General features: G+C 46.7%; 1 protein-coding gene and 1 long non-coding RNA gene across 8 annotated transcripts in view; both read left to right on the top strand.

Annotated features, from left to right (window-relative positions):
- Window positions 1-7: 7 nt before the first annotated feature.
- On the top strand, window positions 8-7,067 carry LOC118551734 (uncharacterized). Of its 2 annotated transcripts, XR_013442647.1 has the most exons (3): window positions 13-2,142; window positions 2,629-2,733; window positions 3,978-7,067. It is a non-coding gene; the product is annotated as an uncharacterized LOC118551734 (long non-coding RNA). The 2 variants fall into 2 exon arrangements; XR_004925214.2 differs by lacking the exon at window positions 2,629-2,733 and having other exon boundaries at window positions 8-2,142.
- Window positions 7,068-13,586: 6,519 nt separating this feature from the next.
- Window positions 13,587-19,506, top strand: part of DYNC2H1 (dynein cytoplasmic 2 heavy chain 1) — a 310,954-nt gene continuing 305,034 nt past the window's right edge. For 3 of the 6 annotated variants that reach the window (XM_078059074.1, XM_078059073.1, XM_078059072.1), the window contains exons 1-3: window positions 13,594-13,886; window positions 18,670-18,840; window positions 19,244-19,379. In XM_078059074.1, coding sequence (XP_077915200.1) covers window positions 13,692-13,886; window positions 18,670-18,840; window positions 19,244-19,379 — 502 coding nt within the window. In that variant the 5' untranslated portion in view covers window positions 13,594-13,691. Of the gene's footprint in view, window positions 13,887-18,669; window positions 18,841-19,243; window positions 19,380-19,506 lie in introns of all 6 variants that reach the window. The other 3 variants (XM_078059077.1, XM_078059076.1, XM_078059075.1) reach the window with 3 other exon arrangements.

Here is a 19,506-nt window from a genome sequence, read left to right as displayed (position 1 = left end):
GGCGCTGGCCGCCGGCAGGGCGTGGCCGTGCGTGGTCGTGCGTAGCCGGGTCCGACGGTGCGCGGGGCCTGAGGGGGCGGGTGTGGCCGCGCAGCGGGCAGGGTCGGCCTTCGCCGGCCCAGCGGCCACCGTGGGTCGCCCGGGTGCCCCGGCCTTTCTCACGGAGCCTCCCCCGTCCCTCGTGCTGGGGGGAACCCCTAGTCCTCTGCGGCCCAGAGCGAGCCGCGGGGCACCTGCCGCGCGGGGCTGCCCGCCGCTCCGGGCGCGTTTGCTCCGGGGGCGGCCTGGAGCCCCGGCTGTCGCTCTCCCGGCTTCCGCCGCCCTCGCCGTCCAGGTGAGGGGCACCCGCTGGCGGCCGACCTGGCGAGGAGCCCGCCCCCCACTCCTCCCACCGCCGCGGCGGCGAAGCGCCCGCTCCTAAAGGTCACTGCCGGCGGACGTGCCCCGGAGAAAGCCGCTGCGGCCCGGCTGTGCGTGCACCCCGGCTGTGCGGCTCGGTCGCGGAGGGCTCGGGGTCCCGACGTTCAGCCCCGGGGGCCGCGGCTCCGGAGGCCCCCCCCGCTCGCCGGCGCGGGACGTGCCGTGACCTTAGTGCCGGGGGGACGGGCCCCGCGCGCCGCGCGTCCGTGCCGCCGACCCGCAGTCGGCTCGCTTTGCCCGCTGTGGGTTTCCCTGTGGAGCTCGCACAGTGTGGTCGTACGGCAGTGGGCTGTCTTGGCCTCGCGTCTTCGCGATCCGTCCGCGTTGTCCCAAACGCTAGGGTTTCTCCGTATTTTTTTGGCTGAGCAGTATTGTGTTGTGATAGACACACATGCATCGCACACAACTCCTTTATCCGCTCACGGATTGGTGGACGTTTGGGTCGTTCCCAGGGCCGGGCCGCGGGGGCGAAGAGCTTTCTGAGCCGGTGTTTCCGGCGCCTGTGGACGTAGAGCTGACCCGCGAACGGCGCGGCTTTGAGCGGGCTGGCCCGCTGACGCGCGGATCGCAGGTGCAGGGCTCCAAGTGTGCTTTCCTTAGGTTTCCTTCGTCACTTTTTCTTTTCTCGAGCTGACTTGGTTGTGAATACAGCGTGTAATACACATGACCTATGACATCTGTGTTCATCGACCGTTCGTGGGATGGGTAGGGTCGTTAGCAGGCTGTTGGCAGGAATGTTTCTGGGGAGTCCGAAGTTATAAAGAGATTGTCAACTAAGCGCGGGACTGTTGGTGTTTCTAACGCCCATGTTGTTCAAGGGTCACCTGTATTCCCACAAGTGGAGTTGCTGGATCATACAGTAGTTTTATTTTTTAATTTTTTAAGGATCCTCTATACTCTTTTCCGGAGCGACTGCACCAGTCTGCATTCCCACCAACAGTGCACGAGGGTTCCCTTCATCCATGCACTTCCTGTCTCATCTTTGTGACAAAGGCCATGCTAACAGACATGGGGTAGTAACTCATTGTGGTTTTAATAATGCATGCCCGTAATGATTAGTGATATAAAACATCTTTTCAGGTACTTGTTGGCCTTTCGTATATATTCTTTGGAGAAGTGTCTATTCAGTTCTTTGCCCATTTTTTAATTGGGTTATTTGTTTCCATGCTGTTTGTAGAGTTGTATGAGTTCTTTATATGTTTTGGATATTAACCCCTTATCAGGCATATGGTTTGCAATTTTTATCCCCATTCCATAGATTGTCTTTTCACTTTGTTTTGCTATGCACAAGCTTTTTAGTGTGATGTAGTCCCACTTATTTTTTATTTTGTTGCTTATGCTTTCAGTGTTACAGCCAAAAATCATCATGAAGACCATGTCAAGGAGTTTTATTCCTGTTTTCCTCTAGGAATTTCATGACTTCAGGTCTTACGCTTAAGTCGTTAATCAATTTTGAGTTAATTTTTTGAGTGGTGTACGATCAGGGTCCAGTTTCATTCTTTTCCATGTGAATATCCAGTTATCCCAGTACCATTTATTGAAGAGACTGTTTTTTCTCCATTGAGTGTTCTTTAAAGAAGAAGAAGAACTCCTCTTACACAACTACAACTGCTTCTTGTAGACCTAAGGAAGAGGAGCCCACCACACCTGGACATTTGACTGGATAGGATCTCACTTACGTCTATGGAATTCTCTGGGGGGAAGAAAATGGAAGACCGTATGGTATTCACTCATTAAGTTTATTACTCACACAATACTTAATGATCACTTAAAATAAACCAGGAACTGTGCTGGGTTTAGGGATATAGAAAACAGGCATAACTCCTTTATTCATGGATCTTACAGTCGGGGGAAGGATACATGGGGCACACTTGCGTTTAAGCGAATTTTAGGAACACAGAATAGGGCCAATAATCTGTGCTTATCAGTGATATTAAAGGGATGATTTCCAGGGTCATGCAGACCGTTCTCTTCGCTGTCGTCTTTGATCAGTAACTACTGTCACCACCGTACCTCTGTGGTCAACGTGGGCCATTCCCGTTACTCACAGAAGGGGCATCACTGCCCACGGGCAGTACATAAGCATCGAGTTAGGTGGTTTTAATCTTTTCTGTTGCTAACACACGGACAATACATTAGTTTCCGTCAAGAAGGCACCTACCATAGAGAAGTAAAGTATGACACGGTACTGTGGTTCTTTTTGTGTAGAATTTTAATGAGAATAATGAGAAGGAAGGGGAGCCATGAAGCATTTACCTTAAACAGAAACTCATATGTTCTGGTTTCAAATCCAAGGACACCTAATGACTTTAGGTAAGACATAATTTCCTTTATCCTTCATTTTATCCTACTGTTACATAGAAGGATATAGAAAAAAACAACTAAATATCCATCTAACACAGCAGTGGACGTCTATTCATACCAGCCAGGGCAGTAAGCAAAAGGACTGAGCCAGAGCTCTGCCATCTACTTAACATCTTGATTACACACGCATCCCTTATCTTTTGAAGGTTATAGGATGAAGTGATGAAAAAGATACTTTAAAATATTGCATCTGAATCAAGGCAGCCAAAAATGGTCCCTTAAAATGTGTTAATTTATATATTCTGTACACAGTTTTATTTTTTCTTAACACCTCTTTAAAATAGGGCGTTGGCACTTGCCAGAAAAAGAAGCAGCACAAAAATTAAACGATTTATGGGATGCCACATAGAATTTTGGTCCCGGATCTACATAAATACTCCTTTCCATACATTTATGTTCAAAACAACCTTGCAGGCCAACATTTTATGAAATATCTCCATACACATAAAACAGAGAAAACTCTTAAGGGAACAGTAGAAATGAGATGCTAGCCCATGACTTTCTTCCACACAAGCCCACAATGCCCCTAGTGTTGGAGAGCGGCCCGGCAGTGCAGAACTAGGCAACACGCGCGTGTGTCCCTACATTCTAGAGCACATCACCTGCAGCCCGACTGTGGCTGTGGTTCACTCTGGGACCCCAGCACGGAGTAGTCACCATCTGGGGCACTGCCTCCCGTTGCGGAGGGAACAGAAAACAGGAATCCCGTGCTGGCTGTTCAAGGTCCTGCTCTGCAGTGACACACACCATTTGTGTGTAAGTCCTGTGGCTACACCTGGCGTTTATCAAGACAATGTATAATCCTGCAGAGAGAGGTGCCAAATAAAAATACAGTCTACAACAATATGGGCTTGGAATGAGATTTTAGTCAGGATCCAGGGAAGAATGAGTTTCCCTAGTTTTGAAGGGGCAGTAGAGAAAAGCAAATCTCCAGCCCCACAGAGACCCCCTCCAAGTCTGAGCCTTCTCCAGCTCTGGAACCCCGTTCCTAGCCAAGATGACCCTCAACTGTCACAGCATATTTTTAAAGTAAAAAACCCAAATCAACTGTTCTTTGCATTTCTGATTTTATAGTCCTTAATTTTCCTTGAGGCAATGAGAATGACATGGACTATATATATATGGTCATGAGCAAGAATGTGCAGAGAAGAAAAGCACACACAAAATTTTTTCACAATATTTTCTCTCCACAGGCTAAAAAACACAGGCAATTCTCAGACAACCTTCAGTGAGTTCTTTGACATTCCATCTGTAGCCCAGGCTCCTGTCTGCAACAGGTTCCGGGTAGAACCCACAAGCAGGCCCAGCTACATAACCTGTGGGGCCCAGAGCAACATGAAAATGTGGAGGCCCTTGTTCAAAACTCCCTGAATGCTCTGTGAGAGCCGACCACTGAACCCTTCCAAGCACAAGGCTGTGTGCAAGCCACCACAGGGACCACGTGCCCAGGAGGCCAGCACTGCGCACACCTGAGAAGCAAGTCGGGGCATCCAGTGGTGCTCAAAGTCTGCACATCGCGGCGTGCCCCATGCTCACGACAAGTCATTCTCTCCTATCCCGGAGACACAGCAAGGTCTTCCCACTGTCTTAGGCAGTCGGGAATCGCCACCACAGTCTCCTGCACCAGGCTTCACTCTTGATCTCTCAATCAGCCAGGTTCAAACAGCTTTGGAGAGAAGTCTATCATCTAGGGAATACTGAAGCCACAACACGGAAGAGGATGCCTGAGCCGTCACATAGAAGACTGCCTGCCAAATATCACAACTGTCAAATGAAGGATAAATACAATTCTGTTACGTTAAGCCAGTTGCCATACCTTGAGTGTGTGTGTCAGGACAGGGCAATGTACAGTAATATACCACACCAAAATCTCATTATCTTATAACACAAATGTATTTCTTGTTTATGATATACCATCAAGATCACTATACTCGTCATAGCTAGCTACTCAGGGAGATAGGCTGATCAAACCCCCATCTTGACTTACACCTCCATGATCACCACAGCACTGGAAAAGAACCATGGTAAATTATACACTGGCTTTTACGGTTTCTGTGCATATGTGATATATCACTTCTTTTTTTTTTTAAAGATTTTATTTATTTATTTGAGAGAGAATGAGAGAGAGCACATGAGAGGGGTTAGGGTCAGAGGGAGAAGCAGACTCCCTGCCGAGCAGGGAGCCCGATGTGGGACTCGATCCAGGGACTCCAGGATCATGACCTGAGCCGAAGGCAGTCGCTTAACGAACTGAGCCACCCAGGCGCCCCTGTGATATATCCCTTCTTACGCTTCAGAGGATAGCAAGTCAAATGGTCATGCCCATCTTCAAAGACAGCAAAGGCCATACTGTTGCGTCCAACGTGTAAAGAACTTGTCAGCAGAGGAGATGACTATTAAACTTAGTCCAAAGAAGTTGTCAGCAGAGGAGATGACTATTAAACTTAGTCCAAAGCCCCCTCAACATCTTTGCTTTTCTAAGCTTTGTTGGAATACATTATACCAGAAGTAATTTGCAACATGTTGTCTGTTTAACTGTGGACCTATGTAATGCTTTTATCCATGTTTAAAAAGGAAGGAATTTGATCAAAGGCAAACCATCTCATGTAATTAGCCAAGGAAAAAGCTTTCAGGACTTTCAAATGTTAACTGTTTTCCTCACTTAGGAAATGCTATAAAGCTCAAATTAGATGGGAATGACTTCTACATTTTTTTGTTTTAAACACCTAAGAGATGCTTTTCAGGTATGTATATTGCCATATTCTTAATGCTTTGAATGACGATATCCAATTCTGCACCTGTACCCTCTGGTACTGCTTTTTAACCTTCCTGGAATCCATTTTCTAAAAAATAAAGACATTTTCAGATCTGGAAAAAAAAAAGTGAATAACTTCAGTCCAACTATGTGCCAAGAATGGGGAAATCCAGACATATTTGGCAAATGAGAGCAAGGACTCCCATGTGAATACAGATGTTGGTGCTTGGAAGAAGGATGCTGCCATATAGAAACTCAAAATTTGTACAGAACAAGTAGGCAGCAGACAGCAAAGAAGCAGATTGGCAGGCTGGTGAGCTGGAGAGCCCTAGTGCACCTTGGTAACATATCTAGTAAAACTGTCCCCAGTGAGAAGTAGAAGGTAGACCATGAGCCTAGTGAGACCCCAACTCTTTGAGAAGTAGATGGAGGCAGAGTGATATGTGCTGGATACAGTTATCTACCTTTAGCAAGATCTTATAACAAAGAGGGGAGCTCGGATGAGAACTGGCTGGTGTTCTGGAAGAGGTAGAGGGTACTAAGGAATTCTACAGATCAAGGTCCTTTTAAAGTTAGAAAAGCTGACTGCTCCTAGACCCTAGGTCTAGGTAATAACTTTTCCTAAAAGTTTTAACTGACAAAGGCACTAAAAGGTCTCTCAGTTCAAAAAAAGTGATACAACCTTTCTGCAGGGATCAGATTAAGGGTTTTTAACCTTGCCATCCAAACTTACTGTTTCAGAGAGCTTTCAGATAGCCATCATTCACTGAGAGAGAGGGGCATGTACATGAGGGAGCAGAGATGAATCATTCTTGAGAATTATATATGGGAAAGAGCTGTGGGATTTACAATACAGGAACTAGAAGCACATATCAGAGAGCCAAGTTTTTAAGGTAATTATATTGTTAAAGAAACCATACAACCCGATTAAAAAAAGACTTTGAGCCTTAAAACAAGCAAGCTCTCAGGGTGTCCCCAGCAGGAAGCCCAGATAAGCTATCTTTCTGGTTTACACGTTGTTGGACCATGAGGAGCCACATTTGAACCTGAAGGCAAGGACTGCATCACATGGAGATCTTAAATCCCTCTCCTTTCTCTAATAAAGGACTGCCCCAAATGTGCATTCATTGACTTCACGGCCCCATTCCAGGCAAGAACATGAGACACATGACGGGAGTAACTTCCATTAGTTTCAGGGAATAAGGGTCTTAATTTCACATTTCATATTTGTTAGATATCTTTAGGGACTAAAGGTGCCAAGGTGAAAAGATACGTTAAAAACTTGGTCTCTTTTCTTTTAAATCTGTCCTGAGCTACCCTCTTGAGTAAGTTGATGCTACCAAATTTTTGATGCTCTATTCTCATAGCAACAGGCTGTGATGTCAGAGGGTTATTTTATCACAGAAGTCATCCAAAAAAAGATGCTGGGCTGTGAAGCAGAAAGCTGTGGCTTAATTGCATGTTACTCAACTATCACTTCACATAAATAAAAATGGAAATAGAAAATAAAAGACTCATACTAACAGTTTATGTGGACATTTTTATTAATAGTTGCCATGGTATGAAGAAGTTTTCCTTTTAGGACTTTATATCAGTGGTTATGTATTTTTAAAAATAATATTACAGGGCATCCAGTTACAAGTCTCAGCGAGACTATCTCCTGCAAATAAAGGTAAGCTAGGTCAGGCACACAGGAAAGAAAGCTGCATCAAAGCATTTAAAAGAACAATCCGCATCATTATAGAGGAAAATACTACCTATTACTATGTTTGGAATTTTTTTTTATAGTAAGAACCTTAAAACAGTGGTTTCACTAGCATAGTTGATCACACTGAAAGGCAAAATTAAAAGCACTAGCTTTGTTTATCAGACAAATGATCATCCCTTAACTTGGTTGGTGTAGGGAAGACAGCGCTCTGTACAGCCACCCAAACTCACGTGGCCACGTAAATTCGTGGAGTGGCCTCTGTGTGAGACAGGGTGGGCGCGTCTGGAGGGGCTCAATTAGGCCACAGCAACGAAGAAGCTGAGAGCTCAGTCGTGGAAGACCTGTGTTTGCTTGCTCACACTGCACGCTGGTCAGGGGCAGCTGGGGGCTCTGTTCTTCGTCATCAAGGGCAGCCACTATCGAGAACTGTGCTCATTACTACTACGGCGGAACAGGGAAACAGGGCAGGTGATTCTGTGTAGCCCAAGCAGTACTCTCTCCTAACTGGAAAGACGTCTGGAAGGTGTGCTCATCATTAGGACTGCTCTCAAACTTCTCCTGCTCTCTCTCCTTTCATGCACAAGGCCCAGCTGCGCTTACCTGACCCCTGCCGTTAGATGTGACCCTGTGACTTGCTTGGCTAATACAGTGTGAATGGAAGTGACAGGCAGAAGCTTCCAGAGCCCGTGAGTGCTCTGCCACATGGTTTCTTCACCAAGATGTTTGTCAATTAAACCCGTATATAAGCAAATACAAACCAAAGCTCAATAAATACAATTTTTACCAAGAAGTATAAAAAACAACCATACTTCAAAAAAAAATTCTCCCCTGGCGCCTGGTTGGCTCATTCAGTTAAGCATCTGTCTTTGGCTCAGGTCATGATCCCAGAGTCCTGGGATCCAGTCCTGCATCTGGGCTCCCCACTCAGTGGGGAGTCTGCTTCTCTGTCTTCCTTTGCCCCTCCACCCCCTGTTCGTATTCTCTCTCTCTCCCTCTCAAATAAATAAAATCTTTAAAGAAAATACATTCTCCCAAGACTGGTGTTCATCTTTAAAGAGAATAGGTTTAGGGTACTGTCTCTGACATACCTCCCATAATTCTTGCCATTAATATTATGTTTAAAATGAAAAACACCAGCATTCAAATAAATAGTATTTAAAATTTGATAGAAAATTCAAAATATTTAAATTATTTAATCATAATGTTTTGTTTTGTTTTTTTTTTAATAATGAAACACAAGTATTACCTGTAAGGAACTCCACACTTTTTGCTCTCCTCTAATGTCTGTTTCTGGTTCTCTTTGTGGGAGTGGAGACTGGGGAAAATCATACCCACATTATCACATTTCTGGCCTCTTCTCCCACCTCCACTACTCTGCCCAGGATTCATGGGGGGCAAGAGGGGCACTGAAGTGCAGACCGAAGAATTATCTTCGGCTGTGTGTTACAAACCGACAAACACTAACTTCCCCGTTTACATAGCTCCTTCCTCTCTCCCTATAATTTTCAGTGCAATTGACTGCAGAAGGACTGGCTCCCTGTGTGCCAGGAGTAACGGTTAGCGACCATTCACTACTTATGAACAGTCAGAAGAAACAGAGTTCCTTTTGTCCTATTGGCGTAAATATATGTAAGTATTAAATGTCCCACTAGGATGTATCTTTCATTGTGCTGGTGGCTGAAATCTGTAAATGCCACGCTTTGGCAAGTCTGAAGAAGGGGTTCTGAAAACACCTGTCATGCACAGCACCCCCCCCGGTCTAAGAAGAGTAACTGATAGATTACTGTTTTACTATGAAAAATTCTGTAACAGTCCTGTGGCATTTTTCCCTTAAATGGAGTCAGTGTAAGGAGTATATTTAATAAGGGGAGCAATGTTTATAACCAACATGATAATGTAATTTGCCCAATCTTGGTCAAACATAATGGATGGAACAGAACAAACTTTTTTCCTCTAGTCACTTTCACAGAACAGACGCAGATCTGTTAGAGATCACCTGGAACAGTGGATCCCTGTGGACACTGAAGCCCTTTTCAGAGGTTTGGGAGGTCACAGTATTTTCACAGGCTAAGACGTTTTCACCATTCATGCAAAAGCACTGGCGTCTGTGGAAGGTAGAATTCTCAACTGGCGCAAGGTTCCACACGCCGTGTAACCCCTAACCTTGAGCGGGGGTGACACCTGTGAACAGGGAGAGAGGAAGGAGCTATGTATGCAGGGAAGTTAGTGTTTGTCGGTCTATCACTCCCATACTGAATTTACCACTCAGTTGACTTCATAAAGAAGGTTATCCACCGGGTCTGGTCGAATCAGGTGAACCCCGAGAGGGAATAGGGCCTTTCCTGTTGCAAGAGGTTGGAGACCCAAGGTTGAACTGGTGTGTGGGGGAGTGCACTGCTGGTGCTGCAATAGAGAGGTGAGGAACGTGGGGGCCTTGACCTGCTCAAGGTCACCGCAGTTGAAGCCTACAAAGAAATGGGGACTGCAGTCTTGTACCTGCAAGGAATTTAATTCTGTGTCCACGATAGGAGCTGGGAAGAGGAGCCTAAGCTCCCAATGACTCAGCCTGGCCAGCATCTTGATCTAAGTCACACGAGACCCTTGGCGGACAACCTGGCATGTGGTTTCCCATGACTGACGGCAGGACCTCACGCTGATAGCGGGGTGTCGTTTTCAGCCACTAAGTTTGTAGAACTCTGTGATGAACCCTAGCACAGATCCAGGCCAGGGCACAACACTGTTCCAGTGCTCACGCGTTCTTTACCTCCGTGTGCGCACAGGACAGTGTCCTTCATAAAGGAGTAGATATTATCGACTTTCCCAAATCCCAGAGCTTGAGAGCAAGTCATTTCACCATTCTGAGGGATGCAATGCAAGGCGCACAAAGCACTTGGGCGGCATGCGGAGGCACGATGGCTGCCTTCCAGGAAAGACCCATGTGACTGGAGTCGTGGTCTAAACTAGCAGCTTGTTTCATACAAGACCACGTTCACCTGGAAGAAGGACAAAAACTATGATTATGCAGACATGGGGTATGTGGCAGACATTTTTCTCAAAAATGAATGAAATAAGGCTATCATTTCAGGGAAAACAACTGACACTCTTTGTTGCCAAACTTGTATGCAAGAATTAGAATTTTGGAAAAATTAAATTCTCTGATGTAAGCTTGACAACCTCTTCAGACATAAAGACTTATGAGATCAGTGGTATACTGATGAATGTGATTTTTAAAATATTGCATAATGAAATGTATCCACATTTGGAAGATCCTCATAGCTCAGTGAACCAGTATTTTCCAAAGGACCAATGCGTGATGTTAGGAAACTGTGCGTGGGTCAAAGATCCATTCAGTGTGCAAGATAACCAATGGTTTTTAATGTAGCTGAGTATGAAATGTTGAATCACTCATATGGTTCCAGATTCCAAACTGCAACTAGCCTTTAAGAAACTACCACTTATGGAATTTTAGTAACAATGAGTAATATTCACAATGATTTGAAAAGGCTGTTAAAGTTCTTTCCCATTTTCTAACTACACGTCTATGTGAGGCCAGGTTTTTCCAGGTACTTCCGTGGGTCAACTTATTGCAAGAGATAGGATGAAGAATGTAAAACGTCAGTCTTCTGACCAAATTTATGTTTGTGTTGGGAATTATAATCAGATGACGCCTGAGTAGACAACAAAATCCTTTAAGGGCAGTGCAAGGGGGGAGGGGCAGAGGGGAAAGGAGAGGGACAAGAGGACTATGTGCTGAGCTTTGGAGCCAGACATGGGGCTTGATCTCATGACCCCGATATCAAGACCTGAGTAGAAACCAAGAGTCAATGCTTAGCTGACTGAGCCACCTAGGAGCCTAGGAATTATTAATTATCTTTATAAAAACATGTCATTTATTTTAGTAAGTCATGGACTTATCATTTTTAAATAGATGAATAAATATGTTTTAAAAAATCTCATGACTATTACAGTAAATATTGATAGAAATAATGCACAAAAAAATCTTTTTGGAATCTTCAATAATGTTTTAAAGCATAAAGAAGACCCTGACACCAAAATGTTTGCGATATGCCGGTAGAGATCAAAGTCAGGACAGCTTGGCTCAGAAAGGTTTCGTCCCTTGTTCTCCAGCTTACATTTCCTGTTTTCATGCCACCTGCTAACCAACTACTAAGCCAACATCCTACATTAAATTAAGAAACAAAACAAAACAAACAGCCACCCTACTGCTGGTAACAATTACTCTATTGGTTAGACTGGCTTAACTTACCATAAAAAACAGACCCACATACACATGCTGTAAAATGGCCCAAACACAATAAAGGTTATTTCTTGCTTATTTAACAGCTGCTAGCCCTGCTCCACACTGAGTCGGGAGCCCTGTGTCCTACACATTTATGGTTGTCATCTCTTCTTGTTTTGTATCCAGGTGGCAAAAGATGAAGGCACACTCACTTCTTTCAAACCCTGTCTTCTAAGTGGCACCCACTACTTCTGCTTACATCCTACCGGGGAGAATGAGTTAATGGCCACACCTGGAGAGTAGCCAGTGGGATACTTGGTGGACGTCTGGCTGTCTTCCACTGTGATACAGCGCCTAGAGATCAGTTTGCAGCTGGGTTTGGATATCAATCTTGGTTCTACAACTAGTTATCTCTGTGGCTCTGTATAAGTTAGTTATATCTGACATTCCTTCTGATTTACTGAAGCTTCATGAATAGAGACCTCATCTGTCTTCTTTCCACTCTATGCCTAATTTTAGGTACCCAGCAGTGACATACAAAATTCCTACCCTCCTTGAGTTTATGTGTCAATTGGAGTTTCTATGTTTCTTAATGTTTGGGTTAAACTATATTCGAACACTCAAATGTCATATCTTGAGGAAGTCCAAAGCCCACCTAAGGTTCCTAAAAATTCCTGGGAAGATAACATTCACACGATCTCATCTGCTCCCAGACTCGTGTTCCTACCTGTGATGCCTTCATACTTATCACATTGTTGTGGATGCTAAATACAACCATCTCACACATTTCCACCAAAACAACTCACCTAGACCAAGCATTTGTGAGTATAGGTGGCTTTCCTGAAGACTTTGTTAAGGGTCATAATGCCCACTGCAGAGCAAAAATCTCTGTATCCATATTTAGCTATCTTTGTTTTCAGAATCCATTTTGGCTACCCAGTCATCTTGGGTTCCTGTTTTTCCCATCCAGTGGCCAGCATCCCAATTCATTCACTCCTCTCTCCCACTTCGTGGATTATTTCATGAGAATTTAAATTCATTTCCCTTTACAATTCACAGCGGTTCCACTTTCTTTAGTTCTCACTCCCAAATCTTACTCAAGATGCTCAGCAGATAAAAAGACCCTCTTTCCACTGATAAAAGAATATAGTTTTACGAGAAAGTTGTGGTTACTGAACGCAAATTAAAAAAAAAAATCTATGTTTGAGTTCCTTAGGATGAAGGCTCAAACCAGAGGCAAGATGACGCCTGAGTAGACTACAGAATCCTTTCAGGGCAGGGCCTATGTCTCCAGGGCCTGGTCCGTTACTGGGCACACAGCAGCACGCAGCACATTTCAGATGATTTTTGAATTCAGAATATCAGAGTGAATGACCAGCAGTTTAGTAGTTTACGGTGATGCCACGGCGAAGAAAATGAAAGAGCCCGATTTTATTCCTGTATTTCTTCAGTATCGGGTATTGGGTTGTGCTGGTTATAAAACAAGTTAACAGGTATCACTGCACGTTTTGGTTATTTCACAAATGTGGCTGCGTGTTCGGGTAATGGTCGTGATGAAAAACGAGTGGTTGCATTTTTTTCTGAAACTAGTGATAAAGTAACAAGGGAAAGGGATTGGCGGGAAATGAAGCACCACAGAAAGGAGCGGGGGAAGACGGAGCCAGAGAATTAACAGTGTGCTCAACTCCTGCTCTTCAGCAGCCTCTGCAAAGAGCCATCTCCTGAAGTCCGCGCGGCAACCTGGCCGGCACCGGCCCGTTTCGCAGATGGGGAGCCCGGCGCCGCCGGCTGCAGGTGCAGCGGGAGCCCCAGGGCCCAGCCCTCCGGACTCCGGGGCACGCGGCTCCACTGCTTGTATCGCTTCCAACAATCCGCTACGAGAAATCCGCAGAAAGAATAAAGGGCAGGCTTTGCGACCTGACACACACCGGCCCGAATCCCTTAGGACCGACCGCAGCAGCGGGAGCAGCTCCCCGGCTTCACTGCGTCCGCCGGCCTCCGAGGACTGTGCGTGCGCGTGCCCGAGCGCTTACGTCCACGGCGTGCGCGCGGCCGCGCCGACGTCGGGCTCCGTCGCCATAGCGACCGGCCCTGGCAACCGCGAAGGCTTGCGGGCCGGCGGGCTGCGCGTGTGGGCGGAGGTGGGCTCCGGCGTTGGCGGCGGCGGCGGCGGACCGCTGTCTTCCTCCGTCCTGGCCGCCGCCATGGCGGGCGGCAGCGGCGACGTGCGGAAGGTCTTCCTCTTCACCACGACCCAGAATTACTTCGGACTGGTGTCGGAGCCCTGGGACCAGCCGCTGACGTACAGCTGCCCTGAAATCAACAACTTCCTGGACGACGGCAACCAGATGCTCCTCCGGGTGCAGCGCACCGACGCCGGCGTCTCCTTCTCCAACGCGGTACGGGCGCCGCACGCCGGGCCGGGGTTCGCGGGCCGCCACCTCCGCCCCCGGCCTCCGCGCTGGGGACCACCCCCCGGAGCGGGCGCTGCCCGGCTCCCCTCAGGGACCCCCCACTCGGGCTCCCCGGAGCCAGACCCCCCCGGCCTCCCCGCTGGGGACCACCCCCCGGAGCGGGCGCTGCCCGGCTCCCCTCAGGGACCCCCCACTCGGGCTCCCCGGAGCCAGACCCCCCCGGCCTCCCCGCTGGGGACCACCCCCCGGAGCGGGCGCTGCCCGGCTCCCCTCAGGGACCCCCCACTCGGGCTCCCCGGAGCCAGACCCCCCCGGCCTCCGCGCTGGGGACCACCCCCCGGAGCGGGCGCTGCCCGGCTCCCCTCAGGGACCCCCCACTCGGGCTCCCCGGAGCCAGACCCCCCCGGCCTCCCCGCTGGGGACCACCCCCCGGAGCGGGCGCTGCCCGGCTCCCCTCAGGGACCCCCCACTCGGGCTCCCCGGAGCCAGACCCCCCCGGCCTCCGCGCTGGGGACCACCCCCCGGAGCGGGCGCTGCCCGGCTCCCCTCAGGGACCCCCCACTCGGGCTCCCCGGAGCCAGGCCCCCCCGGCCTCCCGGCTGGGGACCACCCCCCGGAGCGGGCACTGCCCGGCTCCCCTCAGGGACCCCCAACTCGGGCTCCCCCGGAGCCAGACCCCCCCCGGCCTCCCGGCTGGGGACCGCCCCCCGGAGCGGGCCGTGCTCGGCCCCCTCAGGGACCCCCTCAGTCACCTGTCAGCCTCCCCCAGGGGGCCCCCCCAGCGGGCCCCACCCGGCGCTCCCCTCCTCGTGTCCTCCTCTTCGGGGGTCCTTCCCCCTCGGGCCTCCTCCGCAGCCGGTGCTCCCTCATCCCCCCCCGGGTGTGGGCCCCCTCCCCCGGGGTACGCCCCCCGCTGGCTGATGCGCACCCGCGCACCTGAGCAGAGCACCTCTGTGCTCTCCTAGTTTTGCTTCGCTCTTAAACACTACAACTAAAAAGAAGACCTCCATCTTCCTTATCAAAGAAGTTTTCCCTCCCTCCCTCTTGGGGTACGCGCTGAGCTTAAATGGCCTCGAGGGGAAGGCTGGTCAGGAGTTCAGGTCTTTTAGGAAACGATAGAGTAGAGAGTTGGAGTTCTTGGAGGGGCAGCATGGGATTGACCGCGGACCTCGGCGCTCTGCCCGCAGCGGCCGCGTTGCCGAGGAACGGTTCCGTTTGCAGCCCGGCTCCGTAGGGAGCCCTGAGGGTGATGCCCGGAAGGACGGCCTCGGGCATCGCAGGGTTCAGGAAGTGCGGGAAGACCGGCTCTGAACCGCTGCCTCTGCGGGTGGCCGGCGTCCGAAGGGCCAACGGGCTTCGCGCGCAGCAGAGCTCGAGTGCGTCTGTGTTCGTGACTGAGTCATTCACTGACCGTTCGCTGGGAACCTAGTCCTGGGTGTGATTGGATTCTCTTCAGCGAACTTTGATGTTGAGCTCGGCGTCTGCAGGGCACTTTGCTAGGCTCCGTGCGCTGAGAAGACACTGTCGGGCTGCTGCACGCCCCTTAGGCGCGTGGGCTCGTGCGGCATTCCCCGCAGCGCTGTCCAGAGGGCTTGTCTTTATTTCCATTTCATGACAAAAGGAAGTAAGGCACAAAGGTCCCATCCCATTGGTGACCACTCCCCTGCTCTAACTGTGGTGGAATTCAGACTGGGGGTCTCTGCCTCTGCCTTCCAGAGCCGCCTCCAGTGGCCTGCGGTGACCTACACCACTCAACAAACTGCAAAACCAGGGTACACCGTGGTAAATGCCGCTGGAAGTTTAAATAGAGTGTAGTCCAGGGAACACAGGAGGAGGAAGGGTTTGGGCTGCTGAAAATGTGTCTTGGGCTGGGTACTGAAAATGGAAGTGCTCACTTTTTTTTTTGAGAGTGAGAGAGAGCACGAGAACAGGGTGAAGGGCAGAGGGGGCCGGAGACTCCCCACTGAGCAGGGACCCCAGTGTGGGGCTCAGTCCCAGAACCCTGAGATCATCACCTGAGCCAAAGGCAGATGCTTAACCGGCTGAGCCACCTGACTTAACCGATGCTTCAGGTGTCCTGAAGCAACATCTTTCAGGTTAATGCTGTTGCTACTAGAGCCCAGCAGCATGTTATATGTTTCGTCATATACCACACTGCAGACTTCCCGTTGTGCTTGAAATGTTTTGTCGTGTCTTACGTTGTACTGTGCATGTCTGACAGTCAACATGATTTAGTAAGTTAATAAATGTTGAGTACTTACCACGGGCCTGGCCCTGTACAGGGTGCTTGGCATAAAGCCAGGCAGAAATTGTCTTCAAGGAGTAGCATTTGATGCACAAAGATTGGCTACACATGTGCATGCAGATACATAAATGTAACATAATTTTGGGCATTGATAAGTGCGGTTAAGATCCAAATAGAAGGGTGTCTGGGTGTCTCAGTCTGTTGGGTGACTGCCTTCGGCTCAGGTCATGATCCCAGGGTCCTGGAATCAAGTCCCACACCGGGCTCCCTGCTCAGTAGGGAGTCTGCCTCTCCCTCTGCTGCTCCGCCTGCTTGTGCTCTCTCTCTTAAATAAAAATCTTAAAAAAAAAAAAAGATCAAAATAGAGTAATGTTAAAGTACTGATGGGGGTGGGCTGGGGAAGTGCATTAAAATGGAGGGGGAGGGGCTACCTGTCTGGATTAGTGAGCTTTGAAGTGAGATTTGGTTGATGCGCTGTACGCAGACAGAAGATTTAGAGGAAGAGTGTTCTAAGCAGAAGATAAGTACCAAGGCCCTGAGCTGGTCTCACCTAGATTTCAAGGGCCAGGCAAAAAAAATTAAGTGATTGCAGAAGTTTAATGGATGACTGGAGAGCATGGAAGATGACAACATGGGCTGATCATTTAGAACCTTGGACACCATTTAGGTTGAAACAAAGTCCATTGGTAATCTTAAACAAGACAGATGCGATCTGGTTTATGCTTTAGGAAAGAGGTTGGCAAACTTTTTCTGTGATGGGCCAGATAATACATATTTTAGGGTTTGTAGGCGGTAAGGTCTCTGTTGAAGTTACAGCTCTGCTGTTGTATTATGGAAGCAGTCCTACATAATGTTTAAATGAATATGACTGTGTTCTAATAAAACTTTATTTATGGGCACTGATAATTGAATTTCTTGTAATTTTTATTTGTCATGAAATGTTATTTTGATTTTTTTTTTTAAGATTTTATTTTTAAGTAATCTCTACACCCAATGTGGGGTTTGAGCCCACAACCCCCAGATCAAGAATAGCAAGCTCTCTCAACTGAGCCAGCCAGGCGCCCCTCTTCATTTTTTAAAAACCTAGCTTGTGGGCTGTACAAAAACAGGCAGCAGGTTGTGGTAGGCTGATGCCTGATGGATCCCAGTAGGTGGTAGAGTTATTTTACAGCCTCAAAAAATAAAATCTTTGTACTGTGAATTAATAGCTATCAGAATTGCGTCAGTTAAGGGAAAATCGTAGTTGCCACTGATAGGGAAACTGGCAGGAGAGGCAGCTAGGAGTGCTGGTTCTGTTTTTCTTTTCTTGGGAATGAGGAGCAGCTGTAGTCAACTGATCCTTTGCTTTAGCTCTGACTTTGCTTAGGACAAAACTCATCATCCTGACTGATGGCCAGGGAGCCTTTGCCAGTGACTGTGGTTACTGTTTTCAAATGATAAAATGTATATTTTCTGAATTTTCTTTCTTCAGGTAGGTGGGAGAAAGAGAGTACAGGGGTGTGTAGTATTTAACAACTAAAGAGTGAATTTTTCAAATCTACGTATCTGTAGCTTGTTCTCGCTTGTAATTGGAATAAAATGATCATACTAGCAATAGAATTTTAGTGTATGCAATGAGATTTTGAGAAATGCAGAGTTTGAGTAAATGCCAGTTCCCTCCTTGTGCCTAAAAAATATAATGATTAGGGTAAAAGAAAAGTAGCGTGAAATCTCACTCATCTATAAGGGCTTTTCATGCACAGCAGTGAACTTGTTTGAAAGCTTTTTAATACATATACTTCTCTTTCTGGAAAAAGAAATGAGAGCAACTGTGAAAATGCATACATAATGCAAAAACTTCTTTTGGGTAATACACTTTTCAGCTAATGAACTAATTACTGTGAACTGACCTATTTTACACATGGTTGCTTTAGTGACTTCCAATTTAGCTCATCCATTTCCAACTTTAAATATTCTAGTTATACAACTTAAATGAAAAAGTTTGATGCTCAAATACTTTAAGGAAAAATTTTTTGATTCAGATAAAGATAAACCTAGGAGATAGATGACTTAAGTCTGTTTTGGTAGCTTTGAGTTTAAATATGACTTAAACACCTTTTAAAATGCTAGTTTCAGGTAAGAGGGTCATCAACATCCTTCATTTAGACTTTTTGGAATAGAGTGGCGACATGTACTACTAATCAGTTTGTACCTGGGGCACACAACTTTGATCTGTAGTATTACTGAATCTGGTTGGAGTGGAGTAGTTAGCAGTATATGTCCACAATATTTATATAGTACTTTCTGTTTGTAAGCCACTTGTCACAGTAGCTTTAGGATACAGTCACTTATAAGTGGGGATACATTTTAAAACCCAGATGCTCTTAAGGAGCAGAGATAGATTGGTTGAAATATACTGTGATTATTTTAAAGTAACTGTTTTTTCCAAGGGATAAAAAATACAGTAATAGAACAGTTTTAGGGGAACATTTCTTTCAAATAGTTTCATGAAAGTAACATAAAAATCATTTGTTTATCACTTAGATTGATTTTGCTGACACAAAAGATAAAGTGCTGGTGTTTTTCAAGCTGCGACCTGAAGTAATTACTGATCAGAATCTACATAATAACATTCTTGTTTCATCTATGTTAGAATCACCTATAAATTCTCTTTACCAAGCAGTACGGCAAATATTTGCACCAATGTTGTTAAAGGTAGGTAAATTAAAGGAGCTGTATGGTCGGTTTTTTTAAAGCTAGGTATTTGTATAAATGTCTTTATAAACAAAAATATTTTATTTGCTGTTAATATCATTAGTATTTTAGTTTTTTAAATGTTACAAAAATTATAAAAAAAAGTCAGCTTTGTGGACAAATAGAGAAATGGGAGAAAGAGATAAATGTAATCCACATCAGCTCTTAAGTTGCTATATAATAAATTATTTTATAAAGTTTTAACTGTTGAAAGGCCTTTTTTCCCTCCCTTATGAGACAGAGGGCAGTGGCAGGCTTTGAGTGAAACATGTATTTTGACTTATTTCTCTCAACAGTATTTTAAGGAAGCCAGTTTGATTGGAAAACTTTTGATCAATGTTTGCTCTTGTCTGTTTTTCTTTAGGATCAGGAATGGAGCAGAAACTTTGATCCCAAACTTCAGAATCTTTTGAGTGAACTAGAAACTGGGTTGGGTATAGTTCTACGAAGATCAGACATTAACTCATCAAAATTGAAATTTAAGGAAGATGATACACGAGGTATAGAACCGTAGCTTAATGAAAGAAAGTCAAAACAGTTTTCTTATTAGTACCTTAGTAAATTAATATGTTTTTTCACAGATTTATTTCCACACTTTTGGATCTTCTCTGAGCTTCAGCCTTTTAA

The sequence above is a fragment of the Halichoerus grypus genome, chromosome 11, assembly GCF_964656455.1.
Source record: "Halichoerus grypus chromosome 11, mHalGry1.hap1.1, whole genome shotgun sequence".
Lineage (NCBI taxonomy): Eukaryota > Metazoa > Chordata > Mammalia > Carnivora > Phocidae > Halichoerus > Halichoerus grypus.
Note: the sequence above shows the minus strand (reverse complement) of the source record. Positions and strands in the feature narration are given on the sequence as shown.